The 23084-nt window shown below is 42.0% G+C and overlaps 1 protein-coding gene across 2 annotated transcripts in view; it reads left to right on the forward strand.

Annotated features, from left to right (window-relative positions):
- The window catches only part of LOC148641581 (coronin-1C-A), a 58957-nt gene extending 36747 nt beyond the window's left edge, over nt 1-22210 (forward strand). For both annotated transcript variants that reach the window (XM_088618618.1, XM_088618620.1), the window contains exons 3-11: nt 12035-12157; nt 15019-15148; nt 15913-16094; nt 16596-16715; nt 16903-17007; nt 18022-18167; nt 18629-18686; nt 19345-19587; nt 21226-22210. In XM_088618618.1, the coding sequence (XP_088474744.1) occupies nt 12035-12157; nt 15019-15148; nt 15913-16094; nt 16596-16715; nt 16903-17007; nt 18022-18167; nt 18629-18686; nt 19345-19587; nt 21226-21345 (1227 nt within the window). In that variant the 3' untranslated portion in view covers nt 21346-22210. The remainder of the gene's footprint in view (nt 1-12034; nt 12158-15018; nt 15149-15912; nt 16095-16595; nt 16716-16902; nt 17008-18021; nt 18168-18628; nt 18687-19344; nt 19588-21225) is intronic.
- The last annotated feature ends 874 nt before the right edge of the window (nt 22211-23084 follow it).

Genomic DNA, 23084 nt, shown 5'->3' on the forward strand with positions numbered 1-23084 from the left:
TTTAAAAGGCAATATTTTCAAACCATTTGATTATATGGCAAACTAAAAAAAGCTAAATTGTTATCAAAATACTCGAGGAGTGTCTGATGCAGATGTACCCTTTTCAGCTTTTTTTGCAAACGTGTCATTATTTGAATGCAGTTTAGATGACATTCTTGTCCAAGATGGCTTAAACTGCTCCTCTGTATTTTGTGCACGACTACTTATTGAATCTGTGAAAAATACTCATTATTCTTAAATCATCAATGCATTGAAAATGCTTAATGAATGGTCTGTATGGCAAACCAACAAGATCAGGCTTTCGGTTTCAGCACTTTTTCTTTCTCTGCATGACGGACCTTCTGTGGGATAAAAAATGCTGAGCCGAAAAATGAAAACTACAAAGGGTCCGCATTTGTTTTGTGTAAACTTAATGCAAATATTTACAAATTGCAGCGCTTCAGTCACTGAATAGGACTTGGCTGATTCTGATCTGTAGAACAGTAGTAAACCACAGCATTGGTTTGTTCTTCTCGCAAACCAATTGCCTTAGCTCTGTTACAGCAGCCTCAGGTTTGACAGGTAAGAACGTGATAACTTGTTGTGTAGAGCTGCTGTTGACCAGCACCTCAACCAGTCACTTAGGGTACTGGAAATGAGCCTGTTCTTGGACCGTCACTGGGGTCTGAGTACGATCTTGCGCCCAGTCGTCATGTCGATTACACTACTCAGTATTGAGGCCTTGAGTTCTTTTTTTAAGTTCATGGTATTGGTATCTTTTTGTTTTTATAGAATGCGCTCTGAGTATGCTTATGTATTTTAAAAACAAACAGTGTGGTCGTGACTTCACAAGGGCCACCCCTCGTAGTTGAGACAAAGAGGGGAAGAGCTGTTATTTCTGCCTCCTGCGCTGCGGTTTGCTCAGACGCGGCTGCTTTGTCATACTGGCTTCTCCAGCAGACGGGACTTTCTGAGGCCCTGCGACTACAGCCTCGTGGGAAGACGGTCTCGGAAACACATCTCTGTTAAGGTTTAGCCCCCCCCATCAAGTGCACTAGACAGCGAGTTTGGTTCTAGGCGTGGACCGTGTGCAGAATCCGGAGCACTGGAGCTCACATTGAGTGTTTGCAGTGATTTAACGTTTAATCCATTTCTGCCATGACATGGATGTTTAACTTACTTGAGTGTGGGATTTCAGATGGTAACACTCTGTGCATGAGGAACAAGACAAACCTTATTTGTGTATGGCAGCAGGCTTGGAGATTTACCCCATATGCTGCGTCTCTTACCTACATGTCAGTGGAGCATCTGTCCTGAGTCCCAGCTGTCCAGGCTGTTCCTCATTCTAGTTCTCTTGTGATCAGCTGTGCTTTGCAAGTCATTATTCTGGAGCATGCCTAAGGCCCTGCAGGGTTCTCTGCCCCAAGTTTGTTGTAATTAGGCTTCCAGTGGAGTTGGAGCCCATTAAACGGGTCATTCCTGCAGAATGGCTTTGTTTTAACACCCATGGGAGTCCTCTGGCTTAATGTTGGGCTCTTTGGAGTTTGCTTTCTGCATCCTTTTTACTAGGGAAAGCCTTTGAGGACCTTGTATTTCCACCTCGTGTGAAGACGGTTTTGTTTTAATTTACCCGAACCAGATTTTTTTGTACTTTTTGTAAACAAGTTCTCTGTGATTGGATTTTTGTACCATTCCGTATGTCAAATGGAATGCATTTTGAAATGTCTCCTCTGTATAAGAAAACGCATAGCATGTGCATTGTAACCTGTATTCATAAGTCTCATAGATCTGTAGAACACCTTAAATCTGTGAACGGTGCATATTACCAATATATCTGGCAGGTGCTTTTGCCCAAAGTGACTTACATTTGCACCCATTCATACGGTGGGGTATTTTATTGGAGAAATCCGATTGCAATTCCTTGCTCAGGGGCACAACACCCGGGGTTTAACCACAGTCTTCCAGAGCCCAGCGCCACCCTGATCTCTGCTCCACACTCCTGCTTGTTTTAAAGGGGAGCTGAAATGCTGCTTGTGGTTCCTATATAGACTGCAAACTGTCAGTCCCTCGTTCTCTTGGTATTCCTGGTCCCTGAAATGTGCTGTGCTGTTGGCGTGAATAATCTCGCTCTCCTGGGCACAGGGCGGAAGCCATGCCTGTCTCCCTCCGCGCGGAGAGGTGCTCCAGGCAGGCCTCGTGGCCGGGTCAGCCCAGGGCTTTGTTCCTGCTCCCCGGCAGGCTGCGGGGGACACAGGCGGCGGCGGGAGGAGAGGGCATCAGGTGTCTGACTAATCGTATTTAGATCTCGATCTGAAGCTTGATCGTTTATTCTTGCCTCATTACCATATGAAAAAAAACCAGACCCCCCCTGCCAGCCCTGCGGACTGCTTCCCGTAATCCCACTCGGACTGGAGCTGGAGAAAGGAAGCAGACCGCAGGCCCTATGAAAGGGTCCTGCTTTCTTCCTCTTTCCTGCGGTATTGTGTTCCTTGACCAAGCTGCATGATTACAGTGGTTCTTTTCACGGCGCTCTCTGGCTCTGCTCACTGCTACCTCCCGTCTTCCCGCGCACGGACGCAGGCAGGCATGGCCGGCTCGTACGCAAGCTGCGCTGCTTTTTCCTTTCGCGTACCGATGGCAGACAGCTGCCCCCCGCCCCCACACTTCATCGTTAACCCATCTCCCGTCCCATGGTCTGGGAGCCGCCTCTGGGCCCCACCATCGCTGCATGGCACTAAGCAGGGCAGCGCGCTCGAGATTGGATACCGCTCTTTCTGTATTGGCCTTGATAAAAGCCAAGACAGACGAAACAGATTTTATTTATTCAGCCCTCAAATTTGCTTTCCTGCCTCAGGCTACGGTCTGCTTCAGTGCTTGTGTTCATGACGGCACCCCCGCCCCACGACGCGCGCGGGCACACTCGCTCTCCCTTCTGCTCGTGCGCCTGTGTATGTGTCGTGTCCCCTCCTTGAGTGCGGCGTGATTCTCCCCAATCTGTATTCCAGGAGCTTGCCGCTGCACTCGAGAGCCCTGCTGACAGCAGATTTTACCATATATGGCCATTCAGAGCTCTCTGCCTGTCAGCCTTCCAGGGCTATTTCCTCCCTGCTTTGCCATTGGCTGGGAGGGAGACTGGTGCCCAGTGGATTGTGGGATAGGGGTGGATACAGCTAAAGAGGAAAAAATGCAAAAAGAGACTCCACTTTGAGTCCAGTGTTGTAGGCGCCTCCACCACGTTCCAAGCCTTAAAGCATTCAAGATCACATGCCATTTCTCTTGATTTACATTAAATGTCCAGGTTTCCTGTTTTGTTTCAAGGTATAATGTTTTTTGAGGTCTGACTGAAATTAAGTTATTTCCTGCATTTTTTTAATCAGTTTTCCATTTTTTTCTGAACTAGGAAAGTTAAATTTCATTGTTAATGATAAAATAGGAGGTCTCTCTAGGCTAGGAAGCTTGTTGAATGCCATAGAAAGAAGGTTTGTTTCCACAGCATTTGTAATGGCTGCCTTCCATGTAAATGGACAGAGGCCTCTGCCAGTTTAGGAGGTCTTGGCAGACAAATGATACAAAACATTTTTTTCTTCACTGTCTGCTAGTGAATGAGAATGTAATCTGTGTACATAATTGAGGTGGGCTTTTCAAAATGAAACCCCAATTAGAATATCTGTGAATGTGGCTTTTTGAACACCATCTTTTATTGCATTAAAAACATCTCCCCCCCCCCCCCACTTACAGTCATGTTAATAGTATTGCATAACTAGTCAGCAGGCTCAGTAATAGCAAATCTTTGCAGCCTATTTCGGACAGACATGTCGACACCTGTACTGACGGGGTGAAAAGAGCAACTCTCTTCCTTGCTCTGCCCCTTCGTGTTGGAGCCTGCCTGCCTCTGAGCTTCGCAGGCTGGTGGCTGTGCCCCACCCTGGAGAAGACCAGTTGTTTTTCAGGCCGTAGTGAAGCCCAACAGGGGCCGTGACCTGCTCAGCTCCTAAGTGAGGGCATTCCGGTGCTGTTTTCTGCTGTAGGCTGCAGTGCACTCGTGCATATTTGCAGAGAGAGTGATCCACTTCAGAAGTTCATGTGTTTGTGAAGGTGTTTACTGTCCCCTCCCCCCAGTGTTGACCTACTGCCTTCCCATTTGTGACACAGAGACTGGAACATGGGGATAATTATTTATTGAAAAAGAAAGAAGTCACATTTATACTTGGTTTCTCAGTGTCGCCATATCAGGTCTGAAGGCGAGGCAGGAGAAATCCTTTTAGCCGAAGCCTGTTGTAGAGAATGAGGAAGTGGAATTTTCCGTTCCTGTTAGCAGTGTTGACAGGAGGATCTGGGGGAAAGGACAGCCTGACGTGTCTCTCATGGTGAGGGGACCTGCTCAGTGGAACTGATTGAGCCTCACTTGTATCTTGTATCAGCATGGTTTTGTGATTCGTTTTTTTTTTTTGATTTAGAGATCTAATCATTCTCTCCTCTGCGACTCTTTGATTGGTCTGGAATGGAAATGACTCGGTGCCCATTGAATCCGTAATCCCCTCCATTCCCTTTGCTTCCCAAGCAGTTTAATGGTTAGTGTATTGTGATCGTCGCAGCGAAGTATTTAAGGTTATGCCCTTGAAGAGAAGCCTGCATTGTACTGGACAGCTCTTCTACCGCTACAAGAAGACGGGTGACTTATTGTCGACTTTCCTGGGACTCATTCCAAAAACGTTTCATGCATTTTTCCCTTTAATGTTTACAGTACTTATTGATGCGCAGACTGGATCAAATGCATCTTTAATGTGTTTTAAGCATGGGGAACTGAAATAATTCAGAAACTGAAAGGCTGCCTAGCATTTTTTTTTTGGAATATTCCTTGGAAGCTTTTTTCCCCATGAAACAGTTTTACTTCAATGTACAGGTGTTTTTACTGCGTGCATTTTCGTTTGTGACGAAGTTTTCATGTGTTTTGGCAGATTCCTAGAAAATCACTAAATATTTTGTGGCCGAGGGGTTATGAAAGGTATGGCTTGTTCTTGGGCTCTACGTAGGCTTTTTTAGCATTTTTATTTTGAAATCCAGTTTAGGTGGGCCACATGCTGCACTACGTTTCCAGTGGATTAGGGGAATAAAGAACCTAGCAATCCGGTTTTCCAGTACTTCTAATTTTCCACCAAACTCGATTCATCCGTTTGACTGGGGATTTTTGTGCCCCAGACTCATTCAGCTGTTAAATTTGATACAAAGATTCTAGCCTTTTGCAAATGCAGCTGATAGTAGAATGTCTCACTGTCCTTGATGTGCAGAAGATAACACAATTTCTAGGATACCTCTTTATCTACATGCGTGAAGTATCTTTCTCCTTTATCTGAATAATTTACTTTGACCTTCTGCTTCTTTATGTAAAACTTTGAATAACACTCACGTTTAGGAATGCTAAGCTGCTGTCCACCATACCACTGTGGTAGTATTCTTTTCCTTTAGCTCATGTTGTGTAGAGTGAAATCTTAAATCAGCTTTTCAAGTAAGCTGTTCGTAAAGCTATCATTTAGTGTCATTAGGTGATACTCCCGTTTTCTGTATGGTTAATTTCTCGGAGATTGGTGTAATTGAAGTGTGCACCATTTTTTGAACGGTGTGTTGCATGTTGTGGACCTAAAGAGGTCAGCTTCTTTATATTGCTGCTGACTCAAACTTTGGTTATAAGTACTGGGCTGTCCAGACAGGATTAGATTTAGTGGTGTTCTGGTTCATGCAGAAAATCTGTTTTTATAGATCCAGGTGATTTTGTGTAACAGTACCACAAAATTCCCTTAGAGCCTGTGTAGCATCCTTAACAAATGCGCTTTCCACATGGAACATTCCCGAACTCTCTGATGATAAAACAAACTTAAAAAACCAGCGCGTTGTCTTTCATTCGTCGTTACATTTAGCGTGCTTGAGTCATACCTGTATGCAAAACTTGCAAAAGGTACTATATAAATTTAATGTAGGATTATATGAATTATAATGAACGTGAAATAATTGTTAGTTTTATGTTTAAGGTGTTTTTTGAGATGGGCAAAGGTGTTGTTATAAATATAAAACTGATATGTGAGTTGGCCTTCTGGTACATGTATGACTCCTCGTCCCTCCACCCTCGAAGATTGCCTTTTGCAGAACCCTCGCTGGCTTTAGGATTCGGCAAAGCAAGACGCCGAACTGCCAATTAAAACAGTTGCAAATGCTCGGTGACCGGTTTTGTGGCTTGCCCACAGTGTCGGCAGCTCAATCGTTTCTAAGGTATTGCCTTTTTAAAAAAAAGTGACAAGTGTCAATTTGCTGTATAGCTTATGCAAAATAGGCCCATTCTAACACCCCTCCCACTCTCCCCTATCACCAGAATGGGCGAGGCTGATGGTTTGTCCACATTTAAAGCAAGAAAGCCTGACCAACTATCCTGTGCACCAAATCCAGCTAAGATCAGATGATCTTGATCAGTGGCTAAGAACTTTGCAAAGTTGAGTCTTAGCAATCTACCTGTACTATGCCTTAAATGTTCCTTTGTAAGCAAAAGCTTTTTAAGGCTTCATTGCCTTTCACACTTGGGCTTGAGGTTAGACATGAGTAGGGGAGATGGGTGCAGAATAAAAGGGTGGGCCATGAAGGAAGGCTGTACCGTTTCAGCCCCAGACTGTCTGTTTGAGGGACCAGGCTCAGCCCAGTGTGTAATGATGGTACCTCTGCCCCTGTCCTGTTACCTGTGTCATCTCACTGGCAACAGGCTGAGAATAGGGTAAGGTTGCACCGTTTAACACGACTTTTAACAGCCAGCAAGTTTGTGTAGGCATTGCATAATTTTGAAGTCATAGTGCACTACAAATAGCATGAAGTATGCATTTTGATGTTCAAGCAAATAGCTGTGTTTAACACTAGAATAGCTTAAATAGTTTTAAAGCTCAGATGTACCACATTTCAGCTGAATGAAAAGCTTTCCCACTGTAATAGACTGGTCATTTTCTTTGGAAGCTACTGGTAGAGAGCAGTACAAATACATCACTCTCCGTTCTCAATTTTAGTCAAAGTAATTTTAACTTGATGTGAAAGGCTTTGGTCTTCTACAATTATAAATATAAGCATTAATTAATTAAAAGAAATGGTCTAAAGACACTGGAGGCTGACTGCTTTGTTGGTAGTTCAAAGTTTTTTGCCTGGCCACAAGTATTGGCCGACATTTAAGTGCAGCTCATTCCACTCCCCCAACCTGGACACTCACCTGCCTTGATGGGTGTGTTGAGACCAAACAAGATGACACCTGTGTGGTGCACCACTTAATTAAAAACAGTGATTTGAATATTTGGAATGCAAGTGGAATTGGAAATCCTGCCACTAAATTCTGTGAAGTGAGACCTTCTATTTTTTTATTCTTTTGAAGGCTGGGCTTCTGTAAAAGTTGGCAGCCTAGTTGTAGTAACACTAATTTTATTTCCACAGGCATTCCTCTGCCTTTTTGGATTCTCCAATTAAGAACTTGATGCTATCAAATGATATTTTCCCAAGCTCAACAGGAGCTCCCTTGTTTGAGTTTCCAACCATGGAATTAATTGCATATACCAAAAGCAAACCTACTTACCCGTCTGAAAGATGATAAACTCAAGCCTAAACCCTTTGATCCTCGTCTGTGGGCAGACCTGCAAATGCCCTGAGTGTGGAGGAATGTCACAGTTTGTTCACAAATCAGCAAGTCTTGTGAGCTGTGTCTGTGCTCTGCTGTTGGTGCAGCACTGAGAAACCAGATTACTTTTTCTCCAGAGCTGAGTGCCGAAGCTCCCATTGCAGTAGGTTTGACCTGCCAAGTTTTTTGCTGCATATGTTCCTAACAATATCAGCAATATTGTTTCTTTTTTTATCTTTTATACCAGCCATGTTTGGAGTATTTCATTTAGTCTTTTTTTGGAATTGGCTGTTGCAGAGCAATATTAAGAGGTAAACTGGTAAAATTCTTATAACTAAAAATATCCAGTTTACTTTTTCATATTACATTATATGGACATTTCCTATCTTCCCACCTGAAAATGCTTTTACTTTCTATACCCATCCTCAAATCCTGATTTAAAATAGATCCTTCTTGCTTCATTATCAGCTTGCAGTAATGCGCCACACCTTAGATTGGTCTGCAAAGCCCTAAATTAAGCAGGTTATATATAAAATGACGTTGATATACAAAATGATACATACTAAACATGTTGCACTTTCCTGCCAATGCATTCTGACCTTTGAGCAACATGACTAAGGCTATATAGAAAGACTACACCTTCACTAACCATTTGAGTGGGGGTGTACATGTATTTTCGTTTGGTTGTTTGTGCAATCAAGTGTAAAGGTATTTCAGCATCTTCTGCTGGGATTATTGTACAGAGGGTGCCCAGAAAAAAAAATAGATGTGCATTTGAAATTGTTCTGATAGTCTGAAATTTTCTGTCTACAAAACTGAGCTCATACTGGAATCCTCTGGGTTTGTGCACCTTAAAGTAATATGGGTGGTTGTTTCATTCCTGCTGTCTTTGAATGTGAGAGCAGATCTACCAAAGAATGAGCCAAGCAGCTTGTATTGTTGCCCCAAACAGGCTCTGGTTTTGTCAGATGACATTGCAGCATTTGCTTACTTGTGTGGTGCCATATCTGAGCAGCCAGCGCACAGGGTGTTTTTCTTAAATAATTGAAATAAGGCTTAATGATTATTTTGCCCCTTACTGCTTCCTTTGATGTGAAGTGACTGTAAAGCTGTAACAAAACAGGGTCAGCCATCTGTCCTTTGGATGGTGGATGGTGTGTGCATTATTAGTGGGTGTCTCCAGAGGGGAATAAAACCCTACCACAAAAAACTCTGATCTCATGGTGTATGCCCCACAGCTCCTTTTAAATGAAATACTTGGAAAATGCAGGTCTTGCTAACCTATAGGAATTTGCATGCAGCTTTTACGTTAGGTTTTGTTTCCTATGAAGATGTCTGACACCCGGAGGTTGTTCTGCCTTAGATCTGGGGACTTGTATAGCAGAGTGATTGAGTAATGGTTAATAGTCCCTGCCACTAGTGCTAAGTGAGTCTGTATAATAGCTTGTCATTTCCAGAGTAAGTGTTTTACAACCATCTGGACTCCAGGCTAATGTTCCTGGCTTTTCTACAGCTGGGATCCACCCTCTCTGCACTCCTTATGTGCGAGAAGCCACGTGCTAAAAGCTGTTACCTCCCCCTGTGTTGCATTTTTTTGTGCATCATAAAAAAAATAGAAAGCCACAGTTAATTTAAATCCAGCATGTATTCTGTGGCCCTGTCTTCTTTTTGTACCAAAAAAGCATAAATCCCAGGCCAGTGGCTTTATCATCATGGTTAATGAGGCATTTTATAGTGGTTTTTTTACTTACGATTAAATGTGCTATCAAACTGCATGTTTATTAGATATGCTCGTTTTTCTTTTAATGCTGTCAAAACTCATTTTTGTATCCTTCGGTTGCTGTATCCCTGCATTTAATTTCAGAGGTTTAAAAACAGCCCAGCCGTCTTAAGAGCCGAGCTCTGTGCTCCGCTGAAATAGCACCGGCCATCGCGTTGTTCCCGTCTGTGGACTGAGAGCTGACCTCTGCGGCATGCTGGGACATTGGTCAGATGTTTTTCAGAACCCAGGCTGCTGCTGCTGCTGCTGCTGCTGCTGCTGCTCATGTCTGACTTCCTCCTTTCCAGAACGACCACTCTCCCTGTGGGGAAACGTGCCTGCAGACCCCACTTAAAGCTGGACCGTGCTCCTTCAGTCAGCCACAAAATGGAAACCATTTTGTGCTTCATTCGCAATTTGATAAATTGTGTGATACCATCAATTAATTTTTGTTACCAATTTAATATCAGGGCTGAGAAGTTGGGACTGCAGTTCCCCATTAAATTCTTTCCAGAATCAGCGCTGTAGTAAGTTTGGGATCTGCCCCTGATCTTGGTTTTCGAGTGGAAATACGGTTGCCTTCCTGCTTGCTAGACTTTGATCCTCAGCCAGAGTTAACGTTCCCATTAAAGCATGCGTCACTCTTCATCTACACTTCTGTCATGTGAGTCTGCAGGGAGTTGGCTTCTTGTAGTACGCGACAGCATATAACTTAATACTTGGACGACTCGCCACAGGTTTCTGTCCGCGGTCGGCCGTGTTGTTCCCTCAGATCCCACTCCATCACATGCAGTTTTCTTTGAGGTGCTGAGGTACTTATAGACCAGTTCTCTAGAAGTAAAAATCTGATTTAATCGTAAAAAATGAGAATTTCAGGTTGCAAATAAAAGGTTTCATGTACTTCTTACAATCTGTTTTACTTTTGTGAAACTTTTTGTGTTCAGAATAAAACTTCCAGGATGTTTTGAGTCACTTCCTTAAACGATAGAAAACTGAGTTGTCAGGGGAAGTTAAACAAAAGAACCGGTGTTTTTTTTTTATTCCCTTTGTGTACCAGAATACCAGATTTCAAACCGTGTTTAGGTACTTTTTTGGTGGAAAAGGATTCTTAAACACAAGGCAGAATTTCCCTTGCATTTTTATGTCAGGCTCTTCAGAGAATTTGCATCTTAGTCAGATTGTTGAGCACAATATATGAGTGCTGGCTTGTGCTATACAGAGAGGATAAAGTGGGTCACCCTTGGATATGTTTTGACTCAACTGTAAATTTTAAAACATTGTCTAAATGTTAAGGTCTAAAGACTGCTTCATCTGAGGCAGTGATTAATCTTAAAATCACTTTGATTCTCAGCAGTGACTGTTGCAAGGGAACTTTGTTCTGCTGCTTAATTCATCATCCAGCAAAATAGTGTTTTTCAGAAGTTTGCAATGATTAGTTTGTCTCTTTTTTAAGTATTGCTATGACGTCTAAAATGTCAGGTGAAGATTTTTGTCCTGTGCATGTGTTAGAAGGGTTTGTGGATACTGGATGTACATTAAGTGCACTCCTCAAGTGATTTTGCTTATCCCAACAATTTTTAGATTCGTTCTCAGAATACTTTTATTTAAACCATATGGCACTTCTCTGCCTTGTGCTCAAATCTTTTGTATCTGAAAGATTGACACATTTAGCTAGCGACCAAAGTTGACCAATTTCTTTCTGTTTTAGATGACTGTTTTTTGCAGTTTCAGCCCTGCACCCAGAAAGATGCTTGTGAAGAAGTCTGTGTGGTTAATTGAATTAGCAGAACAAAGGGGTGGGCAGATCACTCATTTCTCTTATTTCACTGACGCCACTTAGAGCACCTGACACTCATCAGGGGTCATGGGTCATGAACTGGCCCAGTGAGCTGGATGATGTCATCAGGAAGTCAGCTGATTGGGTGGAAGAGTATGCTTTTGTTGGAAGCTTTTGTTAAGGTTTGATTGTTAAGGCCAGATCTCCAGGAATAACTGACACTGTTAAATTTTGGATAAGTGATTATTTATACACGGGAAATTAGAAACAGCCAACATTGAACCTTGAAGTAGTGTCCTCCCATCAAATGCATTTGTTGTTACTTTAGTAATATTAAAAATCACTCCTAACATTTTAAACAATGCACATCTGTTCTCTTAAGATTGAAGACTAATCTACTAGGACAGATGTTCACACTTGACCTGCGACTTTGAAAAGCAGGCAGTTTGTATGGCAAAACAGTAGAGTGAGATGTCACACAATGAGTGCATACACATCTTAAATTTAAAAAACAACTAAGTGAAGTTCTTTGTCTCTAAGTTGTCCTTGGCTATGAAAGGAAACAGTGATAAAGGCAGTTCTGCGAATGCTTTTTGTACTATGGATAGTTTTAACTTGGAGGGTCTTCAGAGGCTTCAGTTCCTTCTTTAAGCGGTCCCTAAACTTTAAGCAGCCCTTGGTCAGGTCTACATCCTTGTAGTTTGAAATGGAAACAGTTTTGTCTTTTCATTTTGAAACCCTTGACTTGTTACATGAAAGATGGTGTTCCATTTGGAGGCCAGTGTTTAATTTTTTACTGATCTTCATTCTTTCAAATTTTGATATCGCCATTGTTTCCTTTGTGATGAGAAAAAGGCTAACTTGTTTTTTGTTTTCTTTGCAGACTGGAAGAATCGACAAAGCCTACCCTACAGTGTGTGGCCACACAGGTCCAGTATTGGATATTGACTGGTGCCCACACAATGATCAAGTCATCGCCAGTGGGTCGGAGGATTGCACTGTGATGGTACAGAACTGTCTTCTCAATGTTTCTCACCCCTCTTTTGTTTCTTGGCTCAACGGTGAAGGTCACTTCGTCTTTTTTTTCACAAACCAGCAAACATGACAATGAGCACCTGTTTATGAATCGGTCTCCCTTTCTCAAAGACTGGTTTAATCCCACCCCTGAACCCACACGTAAAATGCTATGGTGTGCTCACCTGGAATGTAACAAAAGGTAGCAGAGGGTTGTGTTTGCCAAGTGCTGTAGAAACCTTCCCTTCAGATTTCAACCTACCTTGCAGCCATCGCTGTTTGCTTGAAACAGAGAGACACTGTCACTTTCTCTGGGATCGATTAGGCTGAGAAGAATGCAAGAGTAATTAAAAAGAAGTGATTCATGGGTTCTGTTGCGTTCATTCTGAGTGTGCTCCCTTATTTGGTCTTTTGGCTGTAAGACTAAGAATGGGCGTGTTCCACAAAACCACCATTGGGCTCGCAGATTTAAGGGGCCTATTAAATAACCAGGCAAACAAAAGAAAATATCATATGCCTGTACTGTAGTTGGTTGTGGCTTTGGAGAATAGAGTTGGGATAGCTGGTTTATAGCAACTGGGTGGATCAGTCCTTTCACATCTGTTGGGGTGAAGCCACAGCCCTCCTGCCCAAACAGAAATTGTCCTGAATTACTCTGAGGGGCTCATGGGACATGGGAAATCTGCTCCCTTTATTTTGACCACAATAGGGTTTGTTAGACAAAGCTCAGAGTGAAGCATATGTCCCAGCCAAGTGAAAAGGTTTGTTTTTGTATTTATGAATATTGACCAAGATACTCCTTTAACTTGTTTCTCTCCGATGCCCTGTTGCAATCTTAATTTGCCTCTTGACGTTGGCTTACACCCCAAGCTCTACAACCTTGCTTCTGTTGTGTAGCAGAGGAGTCCTCATTGTTTCTGTTGCTAGTGATGTGTATAAAAGTAACATTTTAACCCTTACTTGTGGCAGTGATTTAAATAGAGAAATGTTCTGCATTATGGAAACCTGAGTGGATACAAAAGAATTAATCTTCCTCCACAGTCATTCTTCCTGCACAAGAATTTCAGAAATATTTCCATTAGGATCAATTGCGGTTGATTTGTAATCAAGAGAACTCCAAAAGATGAATGATAATTTTAAACCAGATAACCCAGACAGTTCAGTTTCACTTGAACAAAATAGGAGAACTGTGGACTTCCTATTTTGTACAGTAAGAACAAGATCCTTTTGTCTTGCTTAACTTCTCAAAAACATAATGAAGCAGGTGGAAAAGATACGTGTTTCAAATACATTTGTTTCACAAAGTGAAGTCTGTGTGTGTATAAGTAGCTCTCTGTTGCCATCTGTAGTTTTCCAAGTAGAATTGAAGTAATCCTAACATCACCTCAAACAAATTTCTGAGGCTGGGCTTTCCAGCACAATTCTGGTATGACCTAGTCTTTTGATTTAAATTAAATTAAAGAATTCATTTCTTAGAGGTTAGAAGTATTCCAATTACAGTGGACTCCACTGTAAGTGGTTGCAAGTCAATTTACTTGGACTTTTTTTTACATTTTATTGTTTCAATATGGAATCAATGTTTTTAACGGGGAGTTCTTGCCATTGATTAACAAAACACTCAGTGTCAAAGTGAAAACCAAATTCAACACTTCTCCTAAATTAGATATTAACACTAAAATAATAATAATTGCTTACACTTATATAGTGCTTTTCTGGACACTCCACCCAAAGCAAAATAACCCATTGCATAAGTATTCACCCCCATTGAGTCAATATTTGGGTAATTGTCCTATTTGAAGATGAATCTTCTCCCAAGTCCTGTGTCTCTTGCAGACTGCAATAGGTTTTCCTCTAGAATTTCTGTTTGCTGCATCCATTTTTCCTTCTGTCTTCACAAGTCTTCCAGACCCCGATGCAGCGAAGCATCACCATGGCATGATGCTGCCACCAGCATGCTTCACAGTAGAGATGGTATTCTTACGATGTTCATTGTTAAACTTGTGCCAAACATAACACTTAATGTCGAGGCCAAAAGGGTCAATATTGGTGTCGTCAGACCACAGTCTCTCAAATGCTGTCTGGCAAAGTATAAGTGTAATTTTTATTTTGGTGGGAGCTGTACTAATCAACTGTGGGACCTCCCAGAGATAGGTATGTTTAACCTGAGCTCATATGAAACACCCCAATTGCACACAGGTGGACTCGATTCAACAAATTGTGAGTTCTCAAGACATTTGGTTGCACCAGAGCCTAGTTGTGTGTCATAGATAAAGGGGGGTGAATACTTATGCAATGTCAATTTGACATCATACTATTTTGTGTTTATCAATGGCAAAAAATCCCAAGTACATTGTGATTCTTTATCGTAACACAGTAAAATGGGGGTGGGGTGAATACTTTTGATTGCCACCATAAGAAATAATTAGACCCACTGCTTACAGAGCTCTCTGGGAGGAATAACCAGAAGCAAGGACATCCAGCAAACTATCTGTGAACTTGGCTACAAGATCAGCAGTTTTAATCCATAATGCAACATAATCGTTTTCTGCCCAGAAATCACGACAATTTATACATACAAGTGAATTTGACATTAAAAGCCGAGAGAGCTCACTGTTGCATTGTAAGATTTTTAACTTTTTCTAATGTGCAGCATCAGTTTAAAATATTTCTATTAGTGAAGAACTAGTGGTCTTACATGCAAATACTGCATTTGATTATTAATTTATTTAAAATTCCCTGCAGAAAATAGTTTACCAGTTGTAAAACTACCCAAAAGCAAAAATAACTACTCCGTTGTACTGCTGTATTGTATTGTTGTCAGACGGGTTCTCAGTTGGCATTCTTCTGTTACAGGTATGGCAGATTCCTGAGAATGGGTTGACCAGCCCCCTCTCTGAGCCTGTCGTGGTCCTGGAAGGTCATTCCAAGAGAGTGGGCATTGTGATGTGGCACCCTACGGCTCGCAATGTGCTGCTCAGTGCTGGTGGGTCTTTGGTATTGCCGCAATGTGTGGGCCCTGACCTGACACTCCAAACCAGGGGGCTCCAACTCCGCTCGTGCAGGGCCTGGTCTCTTCTCGGCAATTAAATCCTGAACAGTCAGACTTCCTCATTAGACGACTAGATTTTGTTTTAAGGCTTGGTGCAGTTCATAACACAAGACAGTCACTCCATCAAAAGTAACGTTGCCTGTGGTTGCACCTCAGAGCCTGGTTAGATGTTGTGCAGGTATGTACACCAGATAATGTAACTGAAAACATGTCTTGAACAAAAACCTTTGTTTTCGTGAATTTATCATTTTTTTAAAAAAAGTCTTGTGACTTTTCCAAAATTCAATGGTACACCCATGAATTTCTGCAGGCACGCTGGTTGAGAGACACTGCCTCAGAACATAATGATTACAAAAGAGGAGGCCATTTGGCCCGTTAAAGCCTGTTAAATGGGTAGACGGTTAATTGATCAAGGGATCTCATTCAGCCATTTCTTAAATGAAGCCGGGGTGTTGCTTCATTATACCTCCTAGTTTATTGACTTCGCCGTGCCATGGAGGATTTTGAATGGTTGTCTCAGGTTGCCTCATTGTCTTTTGTGTTCAAGGCTAACAAGGTTGAGCTTTTTTCAGCTTGCAGTGCAGGACGTTCCTTTAAGCCCTGGAATTAGATATGTTGGCTCTTCTCTAGACCGATTCCAGAGCCGCTCTGTCTGTTCTATAATGTGGTGACCAGGACTTACTGTTGCTGTATCTCAGGCTGTGACAACACGATCATCATTTGGAATGTGGGCACGGGAGACGCCATGATCCAGCTGGAGGACATGCACACGGACATGATCTACAGTGTGTGCTGGAACCGAAACGGCAGCCTCCTCTGCACAGCCTGCAAGGACAAGAAAATCCGGGTCATCGATCCACGCAAGGAGGAGATCATTGCGGTGAGTCCTGCGTTCGGCTTTTTATTCCTTGCAGTGTTAACTGTATTTGCTTTGCCATAGAAATCAGGCTTCCGGATATCAATTGACTGGGGATTATTGGCGAGGAACTCTTTTTGAGTTGATGGTCACATGTGCGCTTAGTCTCTGAATTTAATTCTCTGGCCTGACCCATGCAGCCCACAGAAACGGCAGACAATCCCCCTATTTCTGAAGGTAGGCCCCTCTCCCCATGGGGTTTAACGTGGGCAGTGAATCACAGTATCGCTCATCTGTGACACGATTCATGCTGCATTGTAGCCTATTGATGTGCCGCTGCTGCAAAATTAGTTTCAGGTTCTAATGCTTACACCATGGGATAGGGGTTGCTTTATGTAGTTGCACTGGTGTGAAGTAGCAGCAGAGGTTTGGGATCATTCATCTCAGTGTCAAACGATAAATTAGTGTTTGGGACCGTACCCTGTTCCTCTTCTAATTGTTGTGCATCATGCCTGTGTGCTGCAGGAGAAGGACAAAGCCCATGAAGGTGCTCGCCCTATAAGAGCCATCTTCCTGGCTGATGGCAATATCTTCACCACAGGCTTCAGCCGCATGAGTGAGCGACAGCTCGCTCTCTGGAACCCGGTGAGTTTCTTACGGAATGGCAGACATACCTCAGATTCAGCTGGTTCCAGTATTAAATATCTCTCGCTGTACATTCCTCATGCTGGACTGGGATTTACTTTAGAGCTGACAGTTCTTTGTAGCTGCATAAGTCGCCAGGAAACAATGTAACATACCATTCCATGTTTTTGTTTGCCCTCCCTCACAGCAAAACATGGATGAACCGATTTCGGTGCATGAAATGGATACCAGTAATGGAGTTCTCCTGCCTTTCTACGATCCCGACACCAATGTGGTGTATTTGTGTGGAAAGGTAAGGAGCTCCCCCATGTGGCAGGGCAGTATCCTGCACCTAAATATCATACCTTTGAAGCTTCGCATCTGCTTTCCTTTCATTTCAGAGTTCAGTTGATTTTAGACAAGAGAAATGGACCTTCACTAAATGCAATGGCTTTCTGTGCCTGGCTGTAGTTGTAAAGGAGATGCAAGAAGTTATCGCTATCCTGCCACAAAAATTCATTAAATGATGAGACATTTGTGATTCCACTGGCACCAAGAGTTGTTTTGTAATATTCCAAATGATTTATTTGCTACATTTGTTCACTTTGTTCTTGTGAACACCAAAAAACGTACTCATTTTAAATTGTAATAGTGCTCCGAAGGTAGTCAGCACTTTGAAATTCTTCTCTCATGACTAACGGCTACATGTTTTGGTTCAAAATAAGTGATGTGAAATGATCAGGTACCTATAACTGCTAACTTTTTGGTACTTTGATTGCAAAGTGAAAAAGCACAACATATAAAATTATGATTCTCCCCCAACATTTGTAGTGTTTGAACAATATTGTGTGATTTTATAAAAACATCTGCTAGGTCCTTGTTTCTGCCCAGGGGATTTTCTGCTTTGCTGATGTTATACTTGAATGCAATATACATAGCAACCACAAGAGGGTACTGCATGAACTGCAGATAAGCGTCCTTTATGCTCCCTCTGTTTCATAGAAATTTTTCTTCACTGCACTGTGTGGCTCCAGGCCCTATTGGAAATACGAGAGAAATAGGAGAGAAAAATAAAGACGGTGTTCGTTTAAAATTTAATCTTTCCTAAAATATTTTATTGTGATCCATCTTTGATGCCTTCCGGATTTATGTGTTTTATAGAATGCTCAATCCTAATCCAAAAATGGGATAACTGTCTACCTTTTATCTGTGTTACATTGTTCGAGGCTGTAGTGATTCTCACTTGTGGGGTTCGCCAGGAAAATGAAACCCGGTCATGCTTGTCCTGCATTAACCTCTGTTCACATGCTATTTCTGCACGATCCAGGGTGACAGCAGCATTCGCTACTTTGAGATCACAGATGAAGCCCCCTTTGTCCATTACCTCAACACCTTTACCACCAAGGAGCCACAGCGAGGCATGGGCTACATGCCCAAGAGAGGACTGGATGTGAACAAGTGTGAGATTGCCAGGTAAACCTGACACTCCCAGAGCTGTTGTGTGGCTGGGAAGAGCTGGATCATCTCTCTGCATCTGGGACACTCTGAGCCCTTGCAGGGAATAGGGGTGGGGGAATTTCTAGGGTTAATGGGCTAAGAATCTCCTCAAATGATGACCATGTTCTTATTTTATAGTAATAAATGAGATTTCCATGCGTCTTGTTTTTGGTTGATTCCTCCGGAGGGCGACCTAGCACACAGCTGGTCATTGCTGGAACTAATGGATTCTAGCAGAATGAAAAACCTGCTCATTCCGAGAATCTACAGTGTGTTTTTGCAGTTCAGAGAGGCTTTATTTCCCCTGAGCACAGAAAGCTTTTAGATGTACTTGATTGCTGTGAGAATTTACATTTCCAGCAGCAGTCTTTTTTTACTCCTGCTTTTATCCACATTTGCTTAACCTCTGTTACATGTGCATTGTTTTCTCCTTCTAGGTTTTATAAGTTGCATGAGAGAAAATGTGAGCCCATCATCATGACTGTGCCCAGAAAGGTGAGCGGGTTAATGCTTGATAGTGCCAACTAGTGCATTTTGTAGAATGCTTGTACACAATTTAATGAAGATAGCAGGGCTGGTTTTAACCCCACATGAACGTCTTTATAGTGAAGTATGTTTTGGCATTCAGTGTTTTCCATGTACTTGACTTGTCCACTTTAATGTAGATTTTGTGCAGCATCTAATTTGTTCTGAGTGAGATTTAAACGCGTGGAGACATGTACTATTGCATATACTAAACATATAGCCTGTTAAGAAACAGCTGTCAGTGTATTTGAGTCCAGTGAGTTGATTAGGGATGAGCGATAGTCAGTTGCATCGGAATGATTAATGTAAGAAAATGTAAGTTTTTTTCCCTAGATTGTTTAAAGCATTCTCAGATATTTGCCTTCCTGATATCTCCAAGTACATCTTTGTCTAATAGTCCATTGCAAGATCACACAGCAAACTACAATCTTTGTGTAGCCATAGTGCTACATTAAAATGGGACCTTCCAATAGAAGTCAATGGCAGCAAAGGGACAGGAGATAAGTTTGTGTGGACAGCCTTCAGTGACTCCTGGAACCAGGAAGCAGCTTGCTGTGATGAGCTTGGGCACCTCCTATTCCCTTTGATTTCCTGTCCTGACGGCCATCTCTGCTTCCCCCTCCTACAGTCGGACCTTTTCCAGGATGACCTCTACCCGGACACGGCTGGCCCGGACTGCTCCCTGGAGGCCGAGGAGTGGTTCGAGGGCAAGAACGCTGACCCCATCCTCATCTCTCTCAAGCAAGGCTACATCCCCGGGAAGAACCGGGAGCTCAAAGTGGTCAAGAAGAACATCTTGGACAATAAGCTGAACAAGAAGGCGGAGCACACGGGCCTGGCTCACAAGACCCCCTCTGCCACTCCCTCAATAGTGAGTATTACACAGCAGGAACGGCCCCATTCTGGAGATTGAAGTCTGCTTGTTCTTCCACATGTGGCCAGTAGGTGTCGGTGGTCAGTAACTTCTCATTTAAAAAAAATCTTTTTGCCTGACCTGTTAATACAGTAGAACTTGGAGGTTCACTGATCTGGTCAGCATTTTGATGCCCATGTTTTACCAGTCGCTAGCTGATGTTGCAGTTGCTTTGAAAGTTTGCTGAGGTCATGAGAGTTTGCAGAGCTCTTCTATGCAACTCGATAGAGAAATAACATAAGCCAGAGCAGGTGTTTAACTTGGACAAAACCCACAGCACAGTTTTTATCTGTTATCACCTTTTAAACCCATTCTGTTGCCTAAAGCACACAGGGGCAGGTTGTCTTGCTGCTTTGTTCCTTGGGAGAATGCATGTTCAAGCCCATGCTCATGTGCCTTACGTGCCATTTGAGTTTTCAAAATTTTAAAAATCCTGAATGGTGACCCTGTTAATGTTTTCTGTAATTTACTTATTGTATATCAATTTTATTAACATGAGCAGTTGTTAATTTCTTACACATATATGAAGAGATTTAACAGTTTATTTTTTATGTCAATACATAACCTGGAAGAAAGTACTATAAAATACCTCTCTAAATCGGGGAACCAAGCCCAGTTTTTCCCCTGTAGGGTCTGTCATTTGTGCATTGCAAATCCTGCAAATTTGCAGGCTTTCTCAGGAACGGTGCTCTAACACAAATCTAGCTCTTACTGTATGGACTTGGAATGTTTGTGCACTTAACTCTTCAATCTGCATGTTGTATGATGCTGGCAAAAAAAAAGACTAGGTTACAATCAGGTCCTCACGTGGCAGCAATGCTTAAATTTTTCCCTTCCGACCCACAAAACCAGAAGATGCCACTTGTCACTGAGCAAGAGCCTGTCCCACTGCAATCAGCAGCCTTTCGGTTAAAGGCGTTTATTAATAAAGACCCAGCCCTTCATAATGTGAACCTCCAGCTTGTGACTGTAATCTATAATCACATACAGTTTGTCATCTCCCAGAAGAAACGTGGGGCTGGAGCCTACTGGCACTGAAATTCAGTCCTTTTCAAGCAGACTTTTTTTTTTAAAGTATGAAGCGTTCTGGCATAGATTACTTGGTGAGCGCAGGATAACAGATGGGCATGGTAAAGGCCTTTTCAAATTTGTTAAAGTACATTTTTTATAAAATAACTCATCCACCCACTCACCCACCAGACTAGAACAACCACAAGCAAAATCTTCTCTCCTGCTGATCCAGCCCACAGTCTTATCCAGTTTTTACAGCTCCCCGTCACACTTCCTTTTGAAGAATACCGTGTAAAGCTGAAATTGTCCTGTTATCTCACTTCTGCATACTTCAGTAGCTGGGTGGAAGGCTCTGCCTTTAATGAAAATGGGGGGAGATCAGAGTATCCTTCGTTCATGACTTGAGTTTGTATGGAGGGGTGCTGATCTAAAATACCTCGTTGAGTAGGAAGGAAAGCTCATCTAGAATTAAACTTATGTACCGTCGATGCTACGGAAGCCTAAATGAGCTTGATAAACTTTTCAGCACTGTGTTTGCCATGTGGAACTGAACCTTCACCAGATGCTCTCTTCCTTCTCCACCAGCAAAATGAAGCCAAGATGGACGAGGTCCTTAAAGAAATCAAATCCCTTAAGGACCTCGTTAGCAGTCAAGAGAAGCGAATCGCCAAACTAGAAGAGCAAATGTCCAAGATTGCAATCTGAGGACCCGCCCCCGCTACTGTTCAGGACGATCCATTGGCTGGGAGGAGGCAAGGTGGGCGGGGCACGTCACTGCCAGCCTTGATGACGGTGTCCCGCCTGAAGCCGGTTGCCTAGCAATGATTCCAAGCAACATTCCAAGATGAACTTTTTTTCTTATCCTTGCCCCCCACTAACACGGTGAAAACAATTCTTGCAATTAATATTCCAGCTTTTTATTGAAAGTTTTCATACATTTTAATAAGTGGCAATCTGACTCTTTTTTTTTTGTTGTTGAAAAGTCTGATTTTTTTTTTAATTGTGACCAAGAAAAATCTGATGTGAACAGTTTGTACTTACTGTGTTATACCCAGATGTTTTATATGTAGCTATCAGTATTGCATTTTTCCCTTAATTTCTTATTGCCAAATCTTAAAGGAGTTCTGTTTACACACCTCCTTGACAGTATTTTTCTTTGCTATTATTTGCATTCAAAAGACAAAACATAAGGGACAATGCAATAGGATGGTATTGTTTAAAGAAGGGGGGTGTTTTTTGCGGTCAATTAAACTGTCTAAAGAAAAACATTTCCTGAATGGGGAGGTATCAAATTGAAATTGATGTTTGTTTATTGCCATTATTGCTTGGGGTACGGTATTGAAAAGCTTAAGGAATCCATGATCCTTTTTGCTGTAAATGTTTTTTGCAAACTAGCATCCCCGAGACTATACAAAATAGGCATCTTTAGATTTTTTTCAGTGGATCATATTCTAAGGGATCAAATGTCTTGCCACATGCTTCCCATCAAATTCTGACAACAGTCTGTGCATGCAATAAAGATTTTACTCATTCAAAACAGTCTTCTCCACAATAAATCTCTTTAAAGTTGTATTAATCTCTTTTCATTAGCCTTCTCTGTCCTATATACCTTGATCTCAAGCCAGTTTAAAAACTGAAAAACTGGTAGCAAGATACCGTTCACAACCTGATGGCTATTGTGGTTACTTTATGCTTTATGTTGATTTTTTTAGCATTGTTTTTTATTATTTTTTTAAAGCTGGGTCTCTGATCAAATTTTCAATATTATAGTCCCTGTGAATTGTAACATAAATGACAAAAGTTGTATTTAACATCCTTCTGAAAAAATAAATTGAGGATAAGTGTAATGTCCCTTCCCAAGATGTTTAAAAACAAGCATGTTTGAGGCTGAAGTTAATAGGTTTATTTTCCTGTTGCTTTTCTTGTCTACCACTGTTGTAATTTAAAAGTTACTTTTCAGCATCAGGTGGTGAAGATCAGAATTGTTTCCAAGAGGCTTCAGAGCTGCAGAGAATGGAAAGAAAAGAAATTGGTGTTCTGACCGAACGTATGTTTCTGCTTTTGCTGCAATTTAAGACCTCTACAAATCCAAACCTCTTCCCTTTTTAATCCTTAAACCTGAAAGCAGTTTATTTGTTCATGCTGCAAGTTCACCTTGCATATTTCTGCTGGAAAAAACAATTATCCATTTCCATTCAATACGTGTTCTGAATTGCTTAATGCAGGTTGAAGAAATTGATTTATAAAAAACTTTGAATAAAAAGCTATTAAATTTCTCAGAGTTTATCTTGTTCTGAAAAAAGACAGACCAGATCTACTCTGAGGCAGATCCTTAGTTTTAAGTGTTAACATTTTCTGTTCTCCAGAAAACTCTTGTTATTGATGTTCCCGAGGTGACAGAATCTTCAATTCCCCGTCCATCAAATTCTGCACTTTCCTCTTGC

The sequence above is a fragment of the Lepisosteus platostomus genome, chromosome 24 (assembly GCF_059453375.1).
Source record: "Lepisosteus platostomus isolate fLepPlt1 chromosome 24, fLepPlt1.hap1, whole genome shotgun sequence".
NCBI classification, from domain to species: domain Eukaryota; kingdom Metazoa; phylum Chordata; class Actinopteri; order Semionotiformes; family Lepisosteidae; genus Lepisosteus; species Lepisosteus platostomus.